The 25,274-nt window shown below is 39.0% G+C and overlaps 1 protein-coding gene across 10 annotated transcripts in view; it reads right to left on the bottom strand.

Moving 5' to 3' along the window:
• Positions 1-25,274, bottom strand: part of peli3 (pellino E3 ubiquitin protein ligase family member 3) — a 52,057-nt gene that overhangs the window by 25,264 nt on the left and 1,519 nt on the right. For 2 of the 10 annotated variants that reach the window (XM_042401163.1, XM_042401164.1), the window contains exons 2-4: positions 25,102-25,141; positions 22,814-23,059; positions 22,321-22,505 (exon numbers count right to left, since the gene is read on the bottom strand). The exons of 1 other annotated variant lie outside the window; for it this stretch is intronic. In XM_042401163.1, the coding sequence (XP_042257097.1) occupies positions 22,321-22,331 (11 nt within the window). In that variant the 5' untranslated portion in view covers positions 22,332-22,505; positions 22,814-23,059; positions 25,102-25,141. Of the gene's footprint in view, positions 1-5,474; positions 5,531-19,465; positions 19,985-20,117; positions 20,195-22,320; positions 22,506-22,813; positions 23,060-25,101; positions 25,142-25,274 lie in introns of those variants that run through there. 7 more of the 10 variants (XM_042401165.1, XM_042401166.1, XM_042401168.1 and 4 more) reach the window with 5 other exon arrangements.

Raw genomic sequence — 25,274 nt, 5'->3', positions numbered from 1 at the left:
ACCCTCTCTATGTTTAAGAGTAGGCTTAAAACTTTCCTTTTTAATAAAGCTTATAGTTAGGGCCGACCAGGCTCGCCTTGGATCAGCCCTTAGTGAAGCTGCTATAGGCCTAGACTGCTGGGAGACTTCCCATGATGCACTGAGCTCCTCTCTCCTCCTCCTTCTCTCCATCTGTATGCATTCATGTAACATCAATGCATGTCACTAACTTTGCTTCTTCCCCAGAGTTTTTTGTGCTTTCTCATCTCACAGGAAACCCTGGGTTCTGGGCCGAGCCTTCGCGGTCCTTCACAGTCCTGATGGCATCCTTCCCTGGCTATTGATGCTTATACTTATTGTTATTGTTATGATTGTTGTTCTTCTGTCCCCCCTTCCCCTTTCCCTCTCTCTTTCTCTCTCTCAACCCAACTGGTCAAAGCAGATGGCCACCCACCGAGAGCCGGGTTCTGCTTGAGGTTTCTACCCGTTAAAGGGGAGTTTTTCCTTACCGCTGTCACCAAGTGCTTGCTCATGGGGGAATTGTTGGGTCTCTGTAAATTAAAGAGTACGGTCTTGACCTGCTCGATGTGAAAAGTGCCTTGAGATGACTTTTGCTGTGATATGGCGCTATATAAATAAAAATTGATTGATTGATTGATTTAATGCGGATCTGTTATGTACCCAATTCATTTCATTTTTAAAGGTTAGCTTCAGCCTCAATATGATGCATCCCTAGGTAAAATTAAGGCCAAAAAAGACAGATACAGTTGTGTCCCCTTCTAGCAGGACCTTTTGCGAGGTAAAAAAAGTCAGGGTACCTTTATCATTTTTTTTAGATGGGCTTGCTAATACAAATAAACAAAGCTACATTCTGGAGTGATATTTAACCTAACCAACCATATATGTTGAAAGTTCATTCTTGACCTTGTTAGAGCAATTTAACAAAACAATCTTACTTCAAGGTCCACTTACTAGGTTTTTCCAGAGCTTTCATCAACATCTCATGGACTGTATCAGTGAATGGAGTTGTTGCCAGTGACCACTTGTTTGAACAAAGCTTTTAAATCAATAAATAACAATGATTTCCACATGCTGACTGTCCAAAAGAAAACTAGCGATGACATCAGCTGCTATGACCAACTGAATTTGAATGCAAAATGTGAACTAATGAAGAATGGGAAACCAAGACCAGCACTGCCTCATTTTGTGCAGAAAACTAAGATATAAAAGGCATTTCCATCAATATAATTACAACAGATACTGTTGCAGTGGATGACAGGATTTTAGTGGTAGTGATTGCTATTTAGTGTGGAAAGGAATGAGTCTGAAATGGCTGATATCAAAAGTTTGACAAAGTCAGTGGAATAGCATTAGAAATCAGCTAGATAGTTACAAGATATGAGTATGAAGATCTGTCTGAAAACTCTCAAGACCACCAGGAATATCACCATTAGGTGACTGACAGTTGAAGCACTTAAAGGCTTGGATGACCATTAAACTCTCCTGGTTGAGTCATGAGTACAAAAGATGAACAACTGTGTTAGAAAATATCTTGTTCTTTGATAAAGGGTCAAAGGTACAAACCTTTGCATTGAGAGGAGTTAACTATGACTTCCAAGTTGTTAGGAAGTCAGCTATACTTCCCCTCTTCCCTGTGATTTCCTGTTGTTTCCCCTTCCTAATGTTTGTCCCCAGTCTGTCTCTCTCTGTGTTTCAACCTGAGCACTTGCAGCTGATCTACTAATCAACTCTACAAGCCACAGCAGTATAAAGGCCCGGTTCATCTCTCCAGACTCTGCCAGACACCAATGCAGTACAGACGCTATGGCCAAGTTCTTTGTAATCTGCTAGTTTGTTTCTCTGAACTCCGCTAATCCTGTTCTCTGCCTGTGCCTCAGGTTCACCACGTCAACTTCCAGTATAGCTGCCACGTCAGCCTCATTCTCATCTGCTATTTGCTAGTTTGGATCGTGGATCCCCTGTCTGCTCTGCCCTGCCTTAAGCCCCTCTGCCTGCTTCATTCCTTTTTCCAGCACCACTGCCTGCTCCGCTCTGCCATTGCCAGCCCCCTTTGCCATATCCAAACCCATAGAACACTCAGCTAAGCCATCACATCTATCTACTATTTGAGCTACAATAAACTGCCCTTTAATCATTCCTGTGTCTCCTGGTCTGTGTTTGCATTTGGGTCCTAAATTGAACTGTTACAACACAAGGTGCATATTGCTACAAAACATCCAATCACCTAGCTTAAAACTTTATTGCACATGCCGCTCAGTGGGAGTCAGTATGCTTCATATGTAGTGCTTGTTGCACCGTCTAACAGCACACCTTTCCAAAACAGATTTGACAGTCACATTCAATTCATGTAGTGATTGGCTGGGTGTAGGTAGGGTTTGAACTTCTGTCAAGCTCTCATTTTTATTTTCCACACAATTATTTCTGTCACTTTTTTGTGTGAACAACCATGTACAACACCATAATTACCTTCATAGTGAAACATAGTGTCTATAATGGCAGGCCTCTCTTCCCGCCTTCAAATGTGGCCATTTGGAACAGCTATAAGCTATACAAACCTAGTTCGTTTGAAGCATACTGAGACCTTGACAGCAAGTTTAAATAATTAAAACTAATGGTGATATCATAAACCCATAGTATCATTAAATTATACAAGAGACTTGTACAAGAGGAACATTGAAGATACCATTGATAGAAAACTTTGAGATGTGAATTCAGAATGGTGACAATAACTTCCGGAGGCAGCAGCTACTCCCACTTAGCAACTCTATAGCCACATTGTGTACCTGTTCATTAATGTGATCCTTTTTCCTAGGGCTGTAATTATGGTTCTCCAAAGATATATGTAAAACATCTCTGCAAACACTGTGCAGACATGCATGTCAAGCGTGCTGATTGGTTGTTTCAACTCCTATTGAGAGGGTGATTCAAAATGAAAAAAAAAAAAGAAACACATAAACATTACACAAAAAATCCCTACAAGTATAAAAGAAAGAGCCCTGTGAACTAGAAGATAGAGGCTGGATAGAAGGTCTTAGTCCAGTGATCAAGGTCCATCACTGGTTTTCAACATAAAGGTGATTTGCTGGCTTAAAAAAGTCACCACAGCAAAATATAAGAGATGACATTCCCTACTGTCTGAATATGTGAGAGGTTAATAAATATTTTTACTGAAAATGTGGCCTCTTCTTTTGTACTTTTCCCTCCACTGTAAATGATCTAACTGAGTGGAATTACTATGAGAACAATCCATAAAAGCAAAAGAGGTGTGACTACCATGGGTGGATGAGTGGATGTAGACGAGGAGGAGGAGGAGGAGTGGGAGGTGGGAGTCAGAGGAGGAGGAGGAGGAAGAGGAGGAGGAGGAGGAGTGGGTTTGAAGGGCAAGGAGAGGTGAAGGAAGGAATGAAAGCAGGGACAGATGTGAGATGCTGCTGGTGTCCTGAAAAAGAAAAAAAATCCCCTCCAAAGCTTGAACATATCTGTGTAAGGGTGATGAAGAGAGGAGGGAAATGAGGAAGAGGAGAGTGAAGCAGAGGGTGTGTGTTTGTGTGTTTGGGTGTATGTGTCAGCAAGCGCATGCGTGGAAGTGCCATGCTTTGGCAGGGTGATGGATTGCCTGTTCTGTGCCACGCATTTTCTAATCAACCCACAGCCCCATCCTGGGGGTGGAGAGAGAGAGATAGAGAGAGAGAGATAGAGAGAGAGAGGAAACAAAGAAGAGCTGTCTGACAAAGGAAGACAAAGGAAGGAGAGAATAATAGAGAGAAATAGATAAAGGGAATGCGGTCCATAGGAGCAGAGTGGAGCTGCTGGAGGGTCTGTGGTGGGAACAACTGCTTCTGCTGCTGCTCAGGCCAAACACACAGTATTACACAATACAACACACTGCCCAGTACACCACGCAAAACCAACCAACCAAAACCACGCAACATAACACACTGCGTCACAGCATTACAATACAGTGCAGTGTACCTCTATATAAAACACCAGACAATGTAAAATGCAATACAAGGTAATGTAGCTAAACCCTGCACAACACACTGTAGTAATACTACATCATTACACAAATATACACAAAATAGATACTTTTTGTTATTATTATTTGCTTATTGTCATAGTTTTGTCCATCATTTCTTTTTGAAATACTTTAATGTCATTAATTTACTGCATTTATTATGTCATTATTGGGTTCATAACCCCAAATTCTTATTTTTCATTTCACAGTTGTGGGTATAATAGGGCAAACTCTAATCATGAAAAGAAATTGTAATTGTAAATTGTAATAGAATAGAACAACAAACAAGCCGGTATATTTAATGCATCGCTAGAAATTAGTTCCACGGTCAGACTGGTTGTAATGGTTGTAAACTTGGAGGAGAACACAAAGGCGAATGGCGAAACTGCCCTCCATTATGTTAACATCCATTACGTATTAAAGACCAACTTCCTGGTTCAATTTTGACCAACCATACATACAGAAAACACAGTGGTTTTGATTATTTAGCTAATCTTTTGGCTAATGACTTTGACAGTAACAATGGCCAGGTTTCTAGATGTTAGCAATTACTGTGGTGAGTACAAATCATAACTGATAAAAATAATGGCCACAACTCCAAAATACCCAATGTGTGATAAACCAGAACTATCCTTTAATTGTCATCACAATACAAAACACTAGACAACACAAGATTATGTGCATGTGATTGGACAATGACAATTGACACTAAACATGAATTGGCAGAATCAAACAACACAGTGCAACAATGTAGTGGAAGCCAAGCCTTGGTAACAATAGACATTGAGTGCAATCAACTCCGCCCACCTTGGAGGGGAAAACAATTCATCTATCTCCATTGACTTTGTATTAAGTTAAGGTGCCTGCTTGTCATTTACGTCTGCTAGCAAACAATAGAAAAATTCCTAAAAACTGCTGAGCGTTTAAGAAGGCAAAAGTGGATAACATTACAGGGCTGTGTGCTGTGTGGTGGAAGAGACAGACCTGACCTGAGCTGCATGGACAGCCTTCAGCTCAAAAACCTCCAAAAAATGACACATATACCTGGACATACTACTAGTCACAGAAAATACGCAGGTTGAAAGCAAGCAGCAACTTCCAGGGCTGAAAAATGAGGCCAATGTGGAAGTGCCAAAAACTGCAGTTCCTCAGATAGCCACTTGGGGCTGTCTCCAAAAGCGAGTCAATCCCCATAGACCTCCATGTTAAAATGCCCAGCTTTACAGCAGAAATAAACATGTTTACGGCCTGTTACAGTGGAAACCGCTTATAGTGATCACAGTTACAGTGGTCAACTGCTTATACGGATCAAAAAGCTTGGGACAGCTATACAAATGCTGTTTAAATAATACGCTTATAGTAATCAATAGTCCACTTCCAGTGTTAATTTTGGGTCTTTTCATACATGAAAACATATGGAAAAAAATGTAAAACTACTGTAATTCTATTTTCTTTTTACCTTACTCCCACAGTACACATATGATGTGCATTTAGCGGCTGTGGCACCATTATCAGGTGTTGGCACACACCTCTGCAGGGTTGTGTGGAGGTGCAGGCTGTGGGTGTGTTTATTTGTAACTGCCATGAAACAATCAGAAAATAACGTTTTCTTCCTTTCATTCACCGGCTTTCTCACCACCACTGCTTGCTCTCCTCATCCACTCTCCAGCTCGCTTCACCACTGCTTCTCTCTCTGTCTTTTTCTCTTCTTTTTTAAAATGAGTCGGGAAGCCATCATCAAAGCCTAACTTTACTTTTAACATTATCAAACGAAGAAAAATGTCCTCCCCTCCTCCTAGTAATGTGTTTGTCTCCCCTCATGGCAGGGTTGTACAATGTTACAGATTGTTGATTCTGGTTCTGATACAAGTGGATTCTGGTTCAACTTTCAATAAAATTCAGTAAATAGCGAATCATTACTTTATATTCATGTAAGAAATATACAAATGTCAATTAGATGGTATAATGGGAAATTGCTGATCACTCAATAAACACACAAAGAGAGCATTGTCAGGTTATGAAATAATGTAATCAAATAATACAATCAGAAGTATAATGCATCATAGTTCTGGAGACAAAGATACATACCACCTAGCTATCTTTTCTTTGTCTGAAAGGTTGGCACTTAACCAGTCCCTTAAATACTACTTGTACAGAATTTAAGACATCTGTTTACTAACCTTACAGGTCAGCAACCAACCATCAGATAGAAACATAAGTCAAAAGTTCAGCTAATCTAGGAACAGTCTTTCTTCACGACCATATATGACAGTACATAAGCATGCACCAAGTAGCATCACAAAATAACATTACTACTATATTAAATTAAAGACAAACCACAGTATCCTCTAAAAGCTTATCAGTTTTACACATAAACATCTACATAACTATAGTTTATCTTATCACTGGCTCAGGTAAGGGTATAACAGAATAAACTTAACTGTTAAACACACAACTGCCTCATCTTACACAGCAAAGAACTAAGTTTAGAATAGACATAGCACAGAGGAATTTAGAACATGTGTGAAACACAAACTAACACTAAACTGAACTTAAACACTATCTGAAACATGTATGATATATTTAAGAAATACATCAAATGATAACCTATTATTCAGTTTTCTTTTACAATGGTAATCTGCATGGGATATTAAGAAAAAGAAAAAAAATTGGTTATAATAATCATCGGCTTATAGTGATCAGCAACCAGGCTTCATTCAGCCTGCCTCAGCTCCATCTCTTTGCCCATTTTGGATTAGCTGGGAGTTAGGCGGAGTCAGGCACTGCCAAGATGGCGACAGCTGGAGCCGCCCACTCTGAGCTTCAAAACCGCTCTTCAGAAACCAATGGGTGATGTCATGGAGGCTACGTCCATATTTTTTTACAGTCTATGGTTGACTATGGTTTAAATCACTGAATAGGTACCCTGCATACAGCTGAGCTATGTTTGACCTGACCTCAACTACGTTTTCAAACTGTACTAGCAGTATCAGCTGAAAGAACTGTCATGCTAGCCTGTTATGTAGTAGTAGTAGTAGTAGTTTGCTATACAGTAGTGCTATCTCTACTGTAGACGTGAATTCATCCATTAGCATATTCAAAGTAATGGGTTTCAGCATATGCTATAAACTACCTTTTCCACTCTGGTAGACCCAGGGTGTTAAAATAATCCTTTGACACGATGAAATCTAATGTTTTTAGCTAGCTACAGTTAGCTTTTCAGCCCTTGGTTGCATATTATGGCACCGATGGTTTTCAGAGTATGATGCGTTGTGCTCTGTCTCTAACAGCTTGGTGACGTAGTGACTCGTGGGGCTAGCTGGAAAGCTACTGAGGCTGCTACCTGCCAGTTAGCAGACTAGCTAGCTTGACACGGTACTGAACAATAAGTTCACACAGTTCATTAAAGAGATGTAAGTATCAGTGACTCCTGTAGAGCAGGGTTACATATAATTGGATGATGTGACACAGCTAAGAAGTTTGCTTCCTCCATTCTGGACTGTGACACTCTACTCTACCATTCATATACAGACAATTGTTGTGTGTTGAAAATTTGTGGACATAGAAGCAAAAAATCCACATAATTTCAAATTGTGTTATATTAATAAGAACTGTCTCAAAATATTTATAGCACCACAAAATGCCAAATGTTGGGATTTCTAAGTTGTGTAACATATCCTGAAAATAACACCATATGGAAAAGGGGTAAGCAATTTATCAAGTAAAAATGCCAAACATTGACTGGTTCCAGCCTCTAAAATGTGAGGATTTGCTGCTTTTCTCTATTTTCGTCACTGTTTTAATTGAATATCTTTGGTTTTTGGACTGTTGCTGGGACAAATCTGAAGATGTCACTTTGTGCTCTATTAAATAAATAGATAAATAAATATTCTATATTTTGACATTTAATGGACTAAATGAGTAAATCAGTTAAAACTAACTGATAGATTAGGTGACAATAAAAATAATCATTGGTTCAATAGAGGCAATCAAGTAAAAAATATTTGTAACAGTGCATCTGATCATTTTCACATTTTCTTGCTGGCGTGACTTATTTTGGAGGCACATACGAGCAAATTGTTTGACCTGTAACACTGTGTATACATACTATCATTGATTATAATACTGTAATGCAACATCCCCCCTCCAACCTGTTTTTCTTGGACATTTGTGGTCCTTGTTTCTTTTTCTGCCTTTCCTCTCCCTCACTCTCTCTAACCGCCTACTGCAGGGGAAGGGTGAGTGTGTGTGGAGAGGAAGACAGAGGAAAAGAGAGAAAGAAAGGAAGAGTCAAATTTGTCTCCTCCAGAAACAAATGAACAGAGAGCTAAATATACTTCAACTGACAAATGAACTCTGCTGTGAATTATGGCCTCCTGACAAAACGGATCACACTATTTCTCCTCTTCAACCTGTTTAAAGATTTTCCACTTCTGTCTTCATATGTTCCTTCATATATTCCTAGTCACTGGAACTGTATTAGTGCTTTATGGTTGGTAAGTCATATAGAAGGTGTTATTGTCTTGGTCTTATTAAAATGTAATTAAATGCAACAATAAGGGTAGACTGTAAAAGAACAGTATGAAACAGCCATTCCTCTGTTTTAATATTTGAAAGCATCAGTGAGAGCCAGAGAGCACGTCTGCTCCACATTATGTAACACTTCATACTGTACAAATCCTACAAGGCAGTGTTATGAACAGTTATGTTACCCTCCCCCACAACCAAATCAAGCCTCCACTCCTTACATTTCTTTCACTTTTCTCTTTCTGAATGCCCCTGTTTTGCATGGGTCCATTCATTTCTTTGTTTTTCTTTCTTAAAATCAACCATAACATTTATAATGGCATAACTGGTGTTTTTTAACTGATATTTTGGGGGTAAATATATCTAAATTACCCACATTTCTAATTTTTTTCATCAATAAAGTTTCAAATTGACAGGGGCCACTGGTTCTGGATCTGTTTTTCCTCATTCTGTATTCCCATATCAAAAATTTCTTTAACCTCTTCCACTCTTGCCCCCTACCATAGACCCATTTTTAGGGGGGACGGGGGATATTTAGGGGGAGTGGCAGTATATGCCATATAGAAGTCGTATATATCATCTGAAAGCTGGGAGCCTGAAGATTAATTTGAGATGCAATTCAGCACTGTGTGTTGTTGTTTTCTAGTAATAAATCTGTAATGAACATTGTGTTTTGGTTAGGTGCCTATTCAACTTTTGAAAGTTTAGAGTGTATAAGGGCTTAGAACATTATAATGGAAGTGTGTGATGGCCATTCCCATGCAAAGTTATGTCTCATAAGTTGTTGCAGCAATTTTTGTGCAAAAAATGCAAAATACCACATTAAGACACCAAGACCTTGAGGAACACCACAGAAAAATTCATGCTGTATATCTAGGAAAGCCATACATCCTCTGAATGCCCTAGGTCTCTAGTTTGTGGTTGTAAAGTTTCATAAGGCTGTGATTATCCTAGAGGTCACAAAAGGTGAGGTCAAGTGAGGTCAAGTTTCAAAAAATGGTCTCACTTCAATGAAATGGCTCCTATGGGAACTAACATCATCACACATGAATACATGTCTCATTGAATCCACAAGAGTCTCAGCTTTCCGGTCATGCCAAATTTATGCAATTTCAAGACTGTTTAGGGACCCCAATATGCAGAAATATTAAAATACACAATTTTTAAAATAGGCAAAAATTGCACATTTATACTGCATGCCAAAAACTGCATGGTTTTTGCCCAAAACTGCTTGGGATTAGCATAAAGTGGCGTGTCTGTAAAGGGGAGATTTATGGGTATCCATAGAACCCATTTTCATTCACCTATCTTGAGGTGAGAGGTCAACGGACCCCTATGAAAATGGCCATGCCAGTTTTTCCCTTGCCAAAATTTAGTGTAACTTTGGAGCGTTATTTAGCCCCCTTACCGACTAAGTTAGCATGACATTTGGTTGGTACCAATGGATTCCTTAGGTTGCCTAGGTTGTCATATGATACTAGTATCTTCACTGTAGCTTTGAAACTGAGCCCCTTACAGCCTCTAAAAGACTGTGTGACCCATGGACACCACCGTCCTTGGGGAGTGGAAATGATCTCCTCAATGTTACTGAACATAGAAACTCAGGACTCTCCTGGATAATATAACAATCCTATGGGTTTATATTATCACCACCAGTTTTAATTATTTCAACTTTGTTTCTGAGAAATCATGTTTTGTCTGTGAGTTTGTTGGACTTTGGCTAAGAATAATACAATACCCATGAACTTTGGCTGCCATTGCTATGGAGAAGAACCCATGGAGGCAAACCAGAGAGTTCAAAATGCTTTGTCACTGAAGTTGTAAACAATAGCCATAGTTGATGAATTCACTAAAAAGTGACCCAAAAATTAAAACTAAACTGATTCACTCACACCTTAGCTTCAGCTTGTCATTAAAGTGCACATGACTGAATGTTAAACTTGGTGACTGGCTGTTTCTTGCTGAAATGCACCTTGTGAGTCATAGTTAACTTCTACCCTAAACTTTTTATGTCCACAGTCTTGTACCTTTGACTTTTTACTAAAGAACCAAATATTTTCTAATGCAGCTGTTCATCTTTTTTTTTTTACTGATAATTTAACTGGGAGAGTTTCATATTGATCCAAGCTGTAGTAGTGCTCAAACTGTGAATAACATAACATTGTCTATGGGAAAAATTAATGGAATTTCTACTTCTGGAACCAGGGGTGCCTGAAATAGCTCCTCCCACTTTGCAACTCTATTCAAAAAGGTCTGGTGTTGACCAATCAGTGTTTTGTTGGTGGGAGACTGAAGGTACTGTTAAAAAGTGTGCAGTTGTCCACCTAAAAAAAAAAAATAGTGGAGTGAAAAGTACAATACTCCTATAATAAGTACCTCAAAATGGTTCTTAAGTACAATACTTGAGTAAATATACTTAGTTACATTCTGCTGCTCTTCATTGTTGGCGGCAAACAGCAGTTCGCTGCCTGAAAGCAACTTTAATATGGGAACATTATCTTTCTACACATCTAGTAAGCCAGCTAGCTACATCTTCGGAAAACAGTGATGGACAAATGGCCACAAAAATGGCGACAAACATGGCTGAGATGGATGTAGCTGTACAGGTTTTTGTACGTTGATTTACAGAACTCTTAAATCTACATATTTCTTCAATCGTCATGAAAAACATTAAACTAAGTGCTTCGCAAAGCAAACGCTACCACAGCTTCCATGTTGACGGAAAATGATACTGGTAGGACAGACATGTCACTCTGTATAGATTGGTTAGGATGAAGCAAAAACAAAATAACTCTGAGCTCTCATGACATTAATGTACAGCTGTGTCTTATGATGCAGTGCTAATATAATCTTCGCCCAAATTGGCTTCACACCAAAAGCACATGTGCTTGTGCAGAGCAAGGCCATTATTTCAAAAGGAGAAAGCGGCCCCAGGTCTCACTGTCAAAGTTCAAATGGATTGAACTTTGACACTTAATATATCGACCTCCACAACATGTGCTCAATTGGAATATGGCATTAACAAAAGGCAAAAATTATGATGGTACTAATCTCACTGTAGTGAGGAACAGAGGAAAAGTTAATTTTGTGCATTTCTAAATTCTACTAAGACTCAGGTAAAAATCCTGGTAGAAAAAATTAGGTAGACTGAGGATACCAGGTTAGAAAATTAATATTGCAATTATATACAGTCTGATGTAGTACATAGCATTAGTAAGCTAGTTAGCCACTAGAATGCCAGTCACTCTCGCATATTTGCTGTGAAATAAGCGCAAGATTGTAAACAGGACTACCGTATGCCCCAAAATATCACAGTGTTCCTTTAAGGGTATGTCATCATGTAATTAATCAAACTACTACATCATATCATACCATGCATCTTTAATCACTATCCTGCATAATTTACATAATCCAGAAGTTTCTGTCCATGATTATAAACCCACCTAGTATTATGCAGCTAGCAATGGTGATATATGAGCGTGTGTGTGTGTGTCTGGGTACTGCTATGATGTGATGGAGTATGTGTCCTGCAGTCCTGTCTGCTCCTAAATGGCCCTGCTGTCTGGGATGCAGTAATGCGATAGAAAATGAGGAGAAAGAGCTAGAAAGAATGAGAGTGGAAAATGTTCAGAGAGGGAGAGAGACTGAGACACAGATGCAGAGGAAGTGTAGCACCTGTAGCACTCATCAGGTCCATTTGAAAATCAAAGAAGGCCAGTTCACATGGCCCTGTTTGGAGACAGGCTTGACCCTGAGAGGGGAGATTAAAGTGAAAGTGAATGTTTAAGACTCTCACCTTTGCTCTCTCCTCTCATCATTAAGCACTAGTCGCTACACTTCAGATGGCAGTCAACAAACAGCTGACACAAAAGCCAATGTACCACGCACTTCATGGCTTCCTGAAGGTCACTATTAATGCTTTCGGACTGAAGATGAGATTTTGTGCAGATATTTAATATCTACAAAGGGACAATCAGTTTGTTTCTGTGGCTCAAATGGATGAGGATGGGGTTGTAAGTGATGACAATGACTCAACAATTATTTTATCAGGTGCTGATTTTAAGGCCTTCAAAATTGTACTGTCTTGCACCACATGGGTCATCATGCATGTTGATATACAACATAATATATGAGCTTGTAAACTGTCTAATAGAGCATCATAGTTTGTAATTCTGGTAACTGGAAATGAGTCAGCACTTTTGAGCCACACAATTCCAGAAAATAAGGCAAATGTGCAAAGATAAACTGATTAGTAGTCTCATAGCACCCAATAGTGCCTCCACCCTAAACTCCATTCCTGTGGGAAAGTGAAGAGAAAGTGAACTGGGAAGGAAAATTGAGATTCAGTGTTGCTGTTACTCTAACAAAATCAAGGAGGGAAACTTTAATTCTGGTTTATTTTAACTTGGGTCTTGTCTTTGTAGTTATGTCCACCATTTCTTCCAGTTGTGATAACATTGTACTTACCAAGTTAATTACTGTCATGTAGGAACACAGCAACATCGCCACAACAACTTCTGATTGGAACACAAGCAGTCAGATGATCAGACAGATAACAAACAAGCCAACAGTTGATCCAGATTATCTAAAGCACTTTGTTTAGAGGTGAAAGTGAATGCATCTGAAATTTTGCTGATAATCCCTAAATACAATTCCCTAATTTCAAGGAAAACTGAGCCAGCACAACTAAGTACAGGAGACCAAAATTGAAGCAGGAAGTGGGTATATAAACTGTGATGGATGCTTACAGCAATTTGGCTGATAATTTTACTGTTCACCTTTGTTTTCTCTTCCAGAACTTGACTAACCCAGGGGTGTGTTTACAACCTGTCTGATCATTTTACAGTTAGTGTGTCTTGCCCCATCTGACTTCTTTTTTAGTGTTACTGTCCTCCAAGATCTCAGCAAAGAACTTGGTGAGTACAATGTTATTATGACTTATAGTAATGATGGCCAAAACTATGAAAATTACAGCCAAGTTGTAATAAATTGGATTCATTCTTTACTGTATGTCATGGAACAAAACATGAAGGTTTTTGTTTAAGAATGGATTGTGAGCCAAACCACCTCCCGGTTCTCAGCCATGTATAACTGACATCTGTGCAGTATGGACATATACAAGAATAAAATCTTCTCAGCTCAGCCTCTTCCTGAGGCCTGTACTACGAAGCAGGATTTGGGGTTAGCGAGGTAACTTCAGGTTTACCTCTGGGTTTTCAGTCCTACGATGCTGGTTCACTTCTTACCGGGATAAATCACCATGGTAACTTATGCTGAACAACTAACCTGCTCCAGAGCAGGTTAACTTCAGAGGTTCAGATCACAACCTGTCAACACCCCAACCACTGACCAATCAGATCACTGGGAGAAAAAGAGTCATCATTCCTACAAGATCCAAACATGGACAAAAGTCCTGAGTTTACAATGAAGTGACGAGTAAAAAGAGCGATACATATTTTGATATGTCAGTGGAAACATTTTATTGTTCCAGACTTTCTATTTCCACTCTGGTTTTAAAACAGAGCTTCTAACAAATGGAGAGATCATTTATGACACTAATCACATAATGATGATTTTAGCTGCATTTTAATAGTATAAAGTTGATTTTCAGAAAAATAATCCACACTGTTAATTGGCTCCTATGATTATAAAGCAACATTTGGGTCAGATAGACCTCATCAGTCATTAAATACTTTTACACTCTTTGCTTCGGTAGCAGAAACAGTTTGGCATTACTTTTAAGTTTGTCTTTTTATGTGACATATTCAGAATGGTTTTTTCATCATCCAACTAAATAGAAAAAAAATCTCTCTATACTTAAGTCATATATAATAATTCCTACATGTATTTTAAGCTGTAGCCTACTTTTAATATGTGGAAATTATGTCTAGTGTTTTTACATCTTCTTATTCTGTTGATGATTACAGGCTGTCATTTACATTTCACTTTGTTGAATATGATGGAAGTTTTCTGCAGGTACTTGGTATCATTGTTTCATCTCATATCATGAGGTACTTCATTCGAGGTTCTGACAATGTCACTCATAATTAACAACCCCACCTCTTTCACATGAACGCGCTCGTAGCTGGATAGGAAAACCCCAGGTAGACCGAGCTAGTTGATAACCAGCTTCGTAGTTCTGGTTATCTGGACAGACAATGCTAGGTTCAGTGAAGCCAGATAACAAAAAGATATCCTGTGTATGTTGAACTTGCTTCGTAGTACAGGCCTCTGTTATCTCAAGTTGTCATCAAAAAGCTACAGATGAACTCCTCCTCTGCAAAGGAAAAAAAAAAAGAGCTCTCATTGAGCAGAAGAGGGTCACATGACTGATTAGCTGATTAACCAAGCTAATGGCTTGCTAAGCATTAGCCAAGCTAATACTTAGTAAGCTTATCCCCTGGCTCTGGCTACCTTCTTACAGTATAATTAAAGTTAGCCTTGTTGGCAAGGCTACCATAGCACTGCATGTCACATGGGTTAGGATTGCCTTGCATGTATAATTGCCCCTCAAGAATATCCTATTTTGCTTCCTTTGACCTTATGCTCCGCCTGCCTAATTTGATCCAATAATGCAGGCAATGAGATAATGCAAACTTAAATACTAGGTTTAAATGTAAAGGCCCCATGATCAGTTGTCATTGTGCATATACGGATCACATATCACTAGGTGGAAATGGGATCTACAGTATATCCAGTCATTAATGAAAGACCAGTGTTCACCAGTATCAGATCATCATAACATGAGGGCCTACATCCAACTACTGGATTGACAATCCAAGCTCTTCGACCATCCCTAATGGTCCTTTCTTACCCCCGATGAACTCCTTTTCCCTCAGTTAAACGGTTTCACGGTTGAAGTGAATTTGCTTTCAAACTGAAACAGGTTTAAACCAGAGCTCAAAGAACCACTTCAGAAAATTTTACCGGCAGCTCAAACTATTTTTGTGTTATTTTAAATCTCACATTGTTGTTGCAGGCTCACCTCCTCTCAGTTTGACCCCTTGGGCTCTGTAAGAGCCTGGCAGGTGGGCTGCTGCTGTGTTACCTCATCTTGCTGCTACACACAAAAAATCTCAGTTGAAGCTGTGGCTTTGGCCAGGAGATTATGATCACCACAAATTCATCTAAGAAAATTCTACTTGCAGTCTCAGAAAACATGAATGTAATCTCCCACTAACATGCAGCATAGCTCAGTAATCTTATTGAATTTTGATGGTGAGTAATGAAAAACAGTCAAACAGTCAAATTCTATCTATTTTGGGTAGTTAGTAATTTTGTGTTTGTCTCTTCATATTTTTAACCAGTTCTTGTCAGTGGTTAAACAGTTGCCTTCATTTCAAGCTCCGTTATTTTATGACCAATGTCTTCAACTTCAGTTTCTTCACAGTGAAGAAGAAAAGAGCTTATCAGAAAACCTAAAAATCTCAACAAGTCCTCAATGACAGCACAGGTCATTTGTTTTTATCCTCCAAACCAATCCCTATAATTATTCTCTGATCTGGCGTCCCATTTTCAATACAAACTTGTTTGTCAGTGCCTTACAAAACACATAAACCATTACAAAATTGACTTATACAAGCATTTTCTGATCAGCCACCTTGTTGGTTGAGGTTTAGTTAAGTTCAACTACTTGGTTAAGGAAAGATTGTGGTCATGATCAAGACACCAATGTTGATTGTTGGTTGGAGTCGGGATGTGAACCGTGGACTCCAAGTCAAAGTGGGACACTTTGTAGGTATGGCAGCACTATATCAAAGTCAAGTTACTTCCAGTCATTATCATGATTAATTCATTAGCCACACAACCACAAGAGGTCACTTGCCAGGAAAACGTAAAGATAAGTTGTTTTATGTGTTTGACCAAATAACCATTGCAGTAGTTTTTCTGGTGAGACATACACATCCACCACCACTAGAATTAAGTTACTGCTGACACCAACTACTATTAGTGTTACTGATATTACTAAGCTCTTTTATGCCGAGATCCTGCATTATAGTTGTAAAGAAGATCCATCCTTTGCTTTTTTACACTGAACCAAACAAAGCCGGCATAATGCCGCCCCCGTGTGTGCTTTTACATAGCATGCTGGCATTCTGGATCTAGGCATGACTTGTAACATAACAGCATCAGCTCCCTGTCAGCTCCCTGTCCCACCGTGCCGACTTTCCCTTTGACACAGATGTTGATCCGGCTCTGTGATTACCCCCGTAGCCTACCCCCCCACTCTGTGTCTTTACCTTTATATAGAACAGTGAGGCGGAATAAAGGTACAGCATTCTGCCTTGAACAGGCTGTGTAAAAGGGGCTACTGCTACCACTACCAATGCTACCAGTTCTAAGCTAATACCAGTGATACTACCAACACTGTTACAATTACTGATGCTATTTCTGTTGCTGAAGTTAGTGTCACTACCACTGCCAGTACTACGGGTAGTGTTCAGCTACTATCAGCACCACTATACTATTACTGATGGAAATTCTACCACCACTTGGCCTACTTTTATTGGTCTCCTACAACTACTGCTAATATGTTGGTTGTGGAGCCCGACCAATATATCGGTCAGCCGATATTATTGGCTGATATTAGCCTTTCACAGATATATCAATATTGGCGTATATGTAGTCTGATATGCGCTGATTTTTTTATATAGTCGCTGATATAGTTATGTAGGCAGCATTTTTTTATTGATCCTTTTTCTTAATTCAAGTTAAATATATATATACATATGTTTTTTTTTTGTTCTGTGTTTTTTTATTTATAGTAATTTATAATGATTAAATTCCAAGTGAAGTTTAATGTTTCAGTGCACTGATGTCACTTTATACGGTGAAGTTCAATGTTAAACTGTAAAATATCATGCCTCCATTACATATCTTTGTGACAAGTGTTTGATAACCACATTTGAGGGATCACTGCAAAAACTGTGTGTTCATGTATATATTCTGTGCATATAAGATTATTGGCCAATATATCGATATCAGGATTTTTTTACTGCATCGGCCCCAAAAATCCAGTATTGGCTGGTCCCTAGTTAGTTGTAATAGTATGTTACTGCAAGATGCGAGATAGTGATAGGTACTGCTTTCTCTGTATTTGTACATTATATTACCACAGCCACAGCTTAAAGTAGTAGCCATACTGTAGGCTTATAAAAACAATAATTTAATGGGGTGATATTAAAGGCAGATACAGATATTTTAAGAGTAAAGAACTTGTTATTTTGGTGTTATATAATCAAATTTGACCAATTCCAGGTTAAATTCTATGTGAAAATTAAATTAAATGTAACAGACTTTAAAGGTAAATTACATACAAGAATTTGTAACATTTAGATTACTCCTATATGTTAATGACACTTAATTGACATTGTGGGTGTGTGTGATGTGCTGTGTGTAGCTTTGTATTTTGTATGGTGTGTTCTGTGTGGTTTTTTTTTGTTTGTTTGTTTTTTTTTGGGGGGGGGGGGGGGGGGGGGGGGGGGGGGTTGCTCTTTACTATTTTTTGTTGAACTGTTGTATGTTTTTTGTCAGGGACTACAGATGCAAATTAGCTTCAAGCTAACTCTAGTGCAGTGCATCTTTAATGTTTCAAACTGCACACTGTCCCATTCAATAAATAAATAAATCAAATCATAAATCCTACATGTTAATAACTCTTATTCTACATGTTAATAACTTGTATCCTACATGTTAATGACACTCTTATCCCACACGTTAATGACTCTTATCCTAATGACACTCTTATCAGATGAAAGTTTTTGAATCTATCCATTATAAACAATAAGAAATATATATACAGGTAGTATTCTCCAAGAATCAATTTTCTCGACAACCATTCATCCTATTGACTTCACGCTTGGCGGTTCCTAAGGAAGTGCAGTGTCAAGTGTGAAGTTGTTTGAATGAGCGGTTCTCGAGAAAGCTACAAGCAACAATACCAGAGGCCAAGCAATCAGTCCATTCCAAACAGGCATGTTTTGGACGGGCACTGCACTAGTATCCAACAATGCAGAGGAGGACACCACTGACTGTACCATCTGGTTTGAAATATTTAGGCCTCATATATGTGCAAGCAGCTTCAACTTGATAACAACACAACAACACAACAAAATTTTCACCATGAGGGAGCTACAACAGATGAAACTGTCCTTTCCCAGCAAGATATTAATTGGACTCATTACTCAGCAAACTAAAATATTGTTGGATTATGACTAACATAAAAGCACTGCTACTTTTTGAACTGTGAGCCATTTTGAGCCATTCTCCCCCTACCAGCCCACTGAACCCTCTCCTCTTGTAAGCGAATCATCTAGAAGCAGGGAAATATTACATGAAAATGTTAATGCACCAGAAATGCTTCGTTTCTGGTCCAGGATGATTCAAACATGGCCTCTATCTCCTCTGTGGAGTCTTTATTATTCCTGCTCTATCTGTGCGGATTGCAGCAGATTGCGTTTTCCCAGGGCCATGCTGTGTGGATGGACGCATATCAGGACACGATGATGTAGTAACCTGATCGGATCTGGCCATAAACAGGCTTCACATAAAATTGGGAAAAGGAGGAAATCAGCATCCAGGGAACGTTTCTTATTTCTGCCCCCCTTTTGTTTTAAGCAATGGAACATGAGTTTCTGACGACATAAACAGCATGGTGCCATTTTTAAAGCGCATGCAGGCAGGCTGGGTTTGTACACAGGGGATTCCACTGCACAGACAACACACAGTACATATAAGGAAGACATCAGCACGCACACACACCCTCCTTACGCACAAAACATACATCTGCGCGCGCGCGCGCGCGCACACACACACACACCAGTAGCAGTGATGTACAAGACAATAATAAAAAGGCTCTCAGTCACTAACATGTACAAAATCCGTTCTAAAAACTCCCATTAAAGCATCACTTCTATCACTTACCAATCAATTACCTCATCAAGATTCACGTCAGCTTGAACAACGGTGATCAAGTCAACAATCCACAAATTAAAAGGTGACTTTAACCTCCATCACCTCCCTAGAAGAGCAGATAACAGGCGTCTCCTGCCATCTGCTCTTTTTGTGGATGTAGCCGCTATGATACAGACAGGTGATGGGAGAAATCAGATAAACAGGCCCGTACCCGCTGATGTTTGCCAATGGAAGTCCGGGACCGGTCGGATCTGTGCGTATTCCTCCTCTGGGTGTGTGTATGTGTGTGTGTGTATGTGTATGTGTCTGTGTGTACGGGTTCTGTCAGTCCCCGTGCGGCCTGGGAAGCGTGAAGAACAAGAGTGATGAGGAAGAAGAAGGAGCAGCACAGGACATCGGGAGCGGTAGCATCGCCTCTCCTCCGTTCACGTTACACCGGAGACTGAGACACGTTCGTTCCTCCCGGATATAACAGCAGACTGCCCGATGTCACGCCTACGTCTCTCTCTCTCTCTCTTCTCTCTCTCTCTGGTTCGAGAAAGGAAAAAAAAAAATCTTGTCACACGAATATTGTGTTGCCTTTGAGGGTTCCTGGTAAATTCCTATTTCCAAATATGTTGCCTTCAAGAGCTCCTCCAGATAAATTATGATTATGCATCACCTTTAGCTGACAGGCATATTCTCCTTCACTAGAAGTGTCCAAATCCACCCTCTGCCTCATGTGATGCATTTTCTTCCTTTAGAATAAAAATGAAAGGTAGCTCCATATTGGATTGGTTCACAATTTTTCAAGACTGTCCTAAAACAGTCAGGAGCCCTTATGAACATTGAAACATGTTTTTCTTGACATAATCATTCCTCCTGTTCATACTGAGCATTAGAAGATCCCTTCATAATGCACTGATGGGGACAAAATCCACAGTCCTCCTTCTGTGCAAACATGAATTTAAAAGTTTATCTGAAGCTAATATGAAGCTTCAGCGTCCAAATGAGTCAAATCAAGTAGATATCTTTCAACATTACCGTCTTTGCAGTGCCAAAGTCCCTCTTTTTGTTACTATACTTCCATCGCAGCTCAACAGGGAAACACAAAGAGGGCATTTGATGCTAAAAAGACTGTAAATGTGTCAGATATCCACTTGACATGACTAACTTAGACTTCTGGAGCCTCATTAAAGCTTCAGATAAATCTTTAAATGCATTTTTGCACAAAATGACTGTGTGGACACACTGGACTTTGGCCCCGACACTTACATTGAAAGCACATTTGAAGGGGATCTTTTAATAGCCAGTATGAAGGAGGAATAATTACAGCAAGGAAAACCTGTTTCACTGTTCAAATGGGCACCTGACTGCTGTTTTAAAACAGATACACTTGAAAAATTGTGAACCTGTCCCTTAAACAGGCATTTCAACTACTTTCACACCAAAAACAGCCTTCAAACAATGCTGGACTGGCGTTATTCAAACAAATGAGAAGGCTGCATGTTTTCATTGTAAATGCATCTTACACGCCATCATACATTCAATTGCATTCACCTCTTACTTTCATCTCACAACTCCACTGCTTTCAGCGGACACATGTCAACTGACATTTCATATGCTTTCAATCCTTTTATGACTTTTCAGCTGTTTTATTAACTTTCTTCAACTGACAATTCAGCTAGTTTCATCTCTTACTCTTCAACGGACAGTTCAAAATGCTTTCAGTCATCACATGTCAACGGACATTTCAAATGCTTTCACTCCTTATTCACAATTCAGCTGGTTTCTTATCTTACTTTTCAACTGACAATTCAGCTGCTTTCATATCATACTCGACTTACATTTCTACTACTTTCATCTATTACTCTTCAAATGGTAGTTCAACTATTTTCACAACTTACAAGTCAAGTGACATCTCAAATGTATTCATCTCTTACTGAACTGACATTTCAGCTGCTTACATCTCTTACTTTTACCTAACTGACAATGGAACTGCTTTCAGCATTCACATGTCAACTGACATTTCATATGCTTTCAATCCTTAAGTGATATTTCAGCTGTTTTCTTATCTTTCTTCAACTGACATTTCAGCTGGTTTAATCTCTTATTCTTCGATGGACAGTTCAACTACTTTCATCTCTTACACACTGAGAGTTCAACTACTTTCACAACTTACAATTAACTTTTCAACTGCATTCATCTCTTACTCTTTAACTGACAGTGCAACTGCTTTCAGCGTTCACACCATGAACTGACATTTCAAATGCTTACATCGCAGGCTCTTCAACTGACATGTCAACTACTTTCGTGTATTCTGTAGATGAATGCTCAATTGCTTTTAGTGAATACACTCAAAGTAACAGTTCAATTGTTTTCAGCACTTTCACTCCAACTGAAACTTTAGCTCATTGCAGTGGTTTAACATTCAACTGACATATCGTCCATTTCCGTAGCTTACAGCTCAACTGATAGACACATCCAATCCTTTCAATGCTTCAGCTGACATTTCAACTCTTGTGCTTCAGTTTCAACAGTAACCCTTGTACAACATCTCACAAGCAAAGAGTTAGCATTTAAAAACATTTTACCTTGTTTATATGGAGCCTACTGAATGTTCAGTCAGGAAGTCTATCTTTTCCATGCTGTAGTTTTATTGCTCAAACCATCTGTCATTCCCATCCCTCACACATTCTCACTCGTAATTTCCTTGCTGTCATTCACCTGGGTGTCAGCTGTTCAAATCAGCTGGTCACATCTAACCAGTAGCACAGTGACACACCTTTATTGTCACCTTTATTATCATGTTGTGGCAGTCTTTTTAAATATGTTTTCTCCATCTCTGCCTTAGTGCTTTCATGGTGCTGTTTTGCGTGCCTCACCACCTCCCCATCACTGCTCAGTCTTTGCAGATTCATCAGTGCATCACTTTGTCAACCTCATCAGCCTTATCAGTCTCAGCAGAAGTCATCAACCACCACCATCACCAGTGTCTAGACTCCATGGGGGTATTCATCTTGCTGCTGCTCAGGATGTCCTGCTGCTGATGTCCCTCGATTCAGTCTCCCTGTAGGGCGCCAAAGACCTTTGACAACACTTAATCATCAATATCATCTGTATAATAAAGTTATTTTTGCTTCATTCACTTGTATCTTGTGATTGAAATATACTTTTTTGTTTATACACTACTGTCTAATGTTTTAGAACACCCCTATTTTTCCCAGTTTTTTATTGAAATTTAAGCAGTTCAAGTCCAGTGAATAACCTTAAATGGTACAAAAAACAGTTAAGGTTACCAAAAACTGAAAATAATGTAAAATTCAGAGTTACAAAAAAGGCTTTTCTTAGGAATCATTTAATGGGTTAACAACTCACAGCTTTTCTACAGCAAAGGAAGTAAATAAAGCCTTGAAAGTTGATGGAGGAGGAAGTGTGGTGGTCTGGGGCTCTTTTGCTGGATCCAGAGTTGGTGACTTACACAGAGTGACTGGCCTCTTGGACCAAAGGGCAAGCACAGCACCCTGCAGAACCATGCAGTACCCTCTGGTTCACACCTAGCTGGTCAGGGGTTCATCCTACAGCAAGATAATGATCCAAAACTTCCCTCCAGGCTGTCAGAACCTTAGAAGAAATGAACAAGAAGGTAGGCTTCAAGTCGTGGTCAGCACAGTCACGGAGGTGGTTTGGGATGAACTGGACAAAAGAGTGAAAGCAAAGCAACTTGCAAGTGCAACTCATTTAACTTCTGCAACAGTGTTTGAAGAACTTTCAGGACAATATTTGATTTCCGTTGTGGAAAGAATGTGTATTCGGCCATTATATGTGCAAAAAGATGATTTAGATTTTGATGAGTCAAGAATTTAGATTAAACTTCAAACAAAAAGATTCCAAGATTTCTTTATCTCCACTTAATTTGTTCAATGCTTTAATTTCAGAGTACACTGAGACATTAAAGTATGTAAATTTCAATAAAAACGGGAAAAATTGAGGTGTTCTTAAACTTGACTGCTAATAGACTCAGCATGTTAGGACATTGGAACTGATTCAAATGCTTCAACTGCACATTTGCAAGTATGTTTTTTCTGATGGTTATTAAGTAATTATTAATGCTTTATAGATCAATTATAAGCCATCAATAAAAACAACTTTGAGTCACCAGATTGTCATATTACACTTCATGTTTGCCAGTTTCTGGTTGGGACAAAGAATCATTATCATTTTTAAAAGTCTATTTATGTTTTGTGATTGGGGTCAAAATTGAAGCAGCGGAGGCAGAGACATCCTGACTTTTAGTCCCGAATATAGGTCAACTCCAATCCTCCTTGCCTAGTAAATGCCATTGTCTTTCAAACTCCTCACCCCCATTTTGCAACACAGGCTTTCTGTTAAAAAAAAAAAAATTGTAGTCTCCAAGCCAAAGCTGTGATAACCCTGATGACACCACTATGACATCATTGAGTATGATGTCTGTATGTTGTATACATGTTTTTAAAAGCTCCGTAGTACTCCTCATGGTGAGTACATTATCTTCATGTGTAAAATCAACAGAGTGTCCCTTTAAAGCTACTAGCCAAGGTGTAGGACTTGAAAATTCCTACTTTGGCGCCATCTGGTGGTGATAGTGTGAGCTTTCTACAAACAAAAACTGAAACCAAAGACACCACAGTCACATTAAAACTATGTATAGGCCTTGTAATTGTAATTTCAGAAAGTGTTTGAATGCATCATGGGAACTGCTGGAAATGATTTCCAAACTGTGGCTATCTCTCCTCTCTTTTCCGTCGACTCATATTTCTTATATTTGAGTCTGTTTAAGTCATATTACAATAGATCTACAGAACATGCTATGATTCTTTCCCATATGTCTTATTGCATCACATGTTGGGGGCAGGCTGGAGAAACAGCCAAACCTCTGGACAAAAAGCCAATGCATTTCCATCACTGTAGGGTACTGGAGAAATACAATTTACTGAGCTTTGAGAAATTTAGATTATTCCCAAATTTGTGCCTAGTTTATAAAATTTTAAATGGTTTGGCCCCTCCCCCACTATGTGACTTTGTGTATACTTGCTCAGTAAGTTCCATTAGATCCTCCAGAAGATTCTCTATACAAGATTGTACCACACCATTTCGTCGCACTGCATTTGGGCTGTCAGCTTTCTCTGTGAAAGCCACAACTCAGTGGAATGTCCTACCTGATGATATGAAGAGCTGCAGTTCCATCAGTACATTCAAAACCAAATTTTAAACTCTGCTAAAACCTACTCAGCTCTGTAACCACTGACATTTTATCTCATGGTCTTCTCATGAACGCAAATAATCTTGCTTTTAATTTGACAAGCATACATTAGTCATTTCTAGTTGACATTGTGGGTGTATGTGATGTGCTACTGTGTGTAGCTTTGTATTTTGTATTATGTGTCCTGTGTGTTTTTTGCTTTGTACTGTTTGTTATTGTGCTGTTATATGTTTTAATTGTGACCTGCGGAAGGGACTGCAGATGAAAGTTAGCTATGAGCTAATTCTGGTACAGTACATCAAATGGTAACATTTATGTTTAACATTGTACATGATCCTAATAAATACATAAATAATAATAATAATAATAATAATAATAATAATAATAATAATAATAATAATAATAATAATAACAGTATACTCACTAAATCAATGCAGCCAGCATAGCTTCTTTTTCTTTTCTGACTTCAGTGAAAACCAGAACATACATTTATTACTACAAGAATGATCTTTCTTATGAGAGACTTTCTATGGTTTTCCATTTGTAAAGTGAAACGCAGTGTGACCTGTGTTATAGGGCCAGGGGAATTTATATTTA

This window comes from Thunnus maccoyii, chromosome 22, assembly GCF_910596095.1.
Source record: "Thunnus maccoyii chromosome 22, fThuMac1.1, whole genome shotgun sequence".
Lineage (NCBI taxonomy): Eukaryota > Metazoa > Chordata > Actinopteri > Scombriformes > Scombridae > Thunnus > Thunnus maccoyii.
Note: the sequence above shows the minus strand (reverse complement) of the source record. Positions and strands in the feature narration are given on the sequence as shown.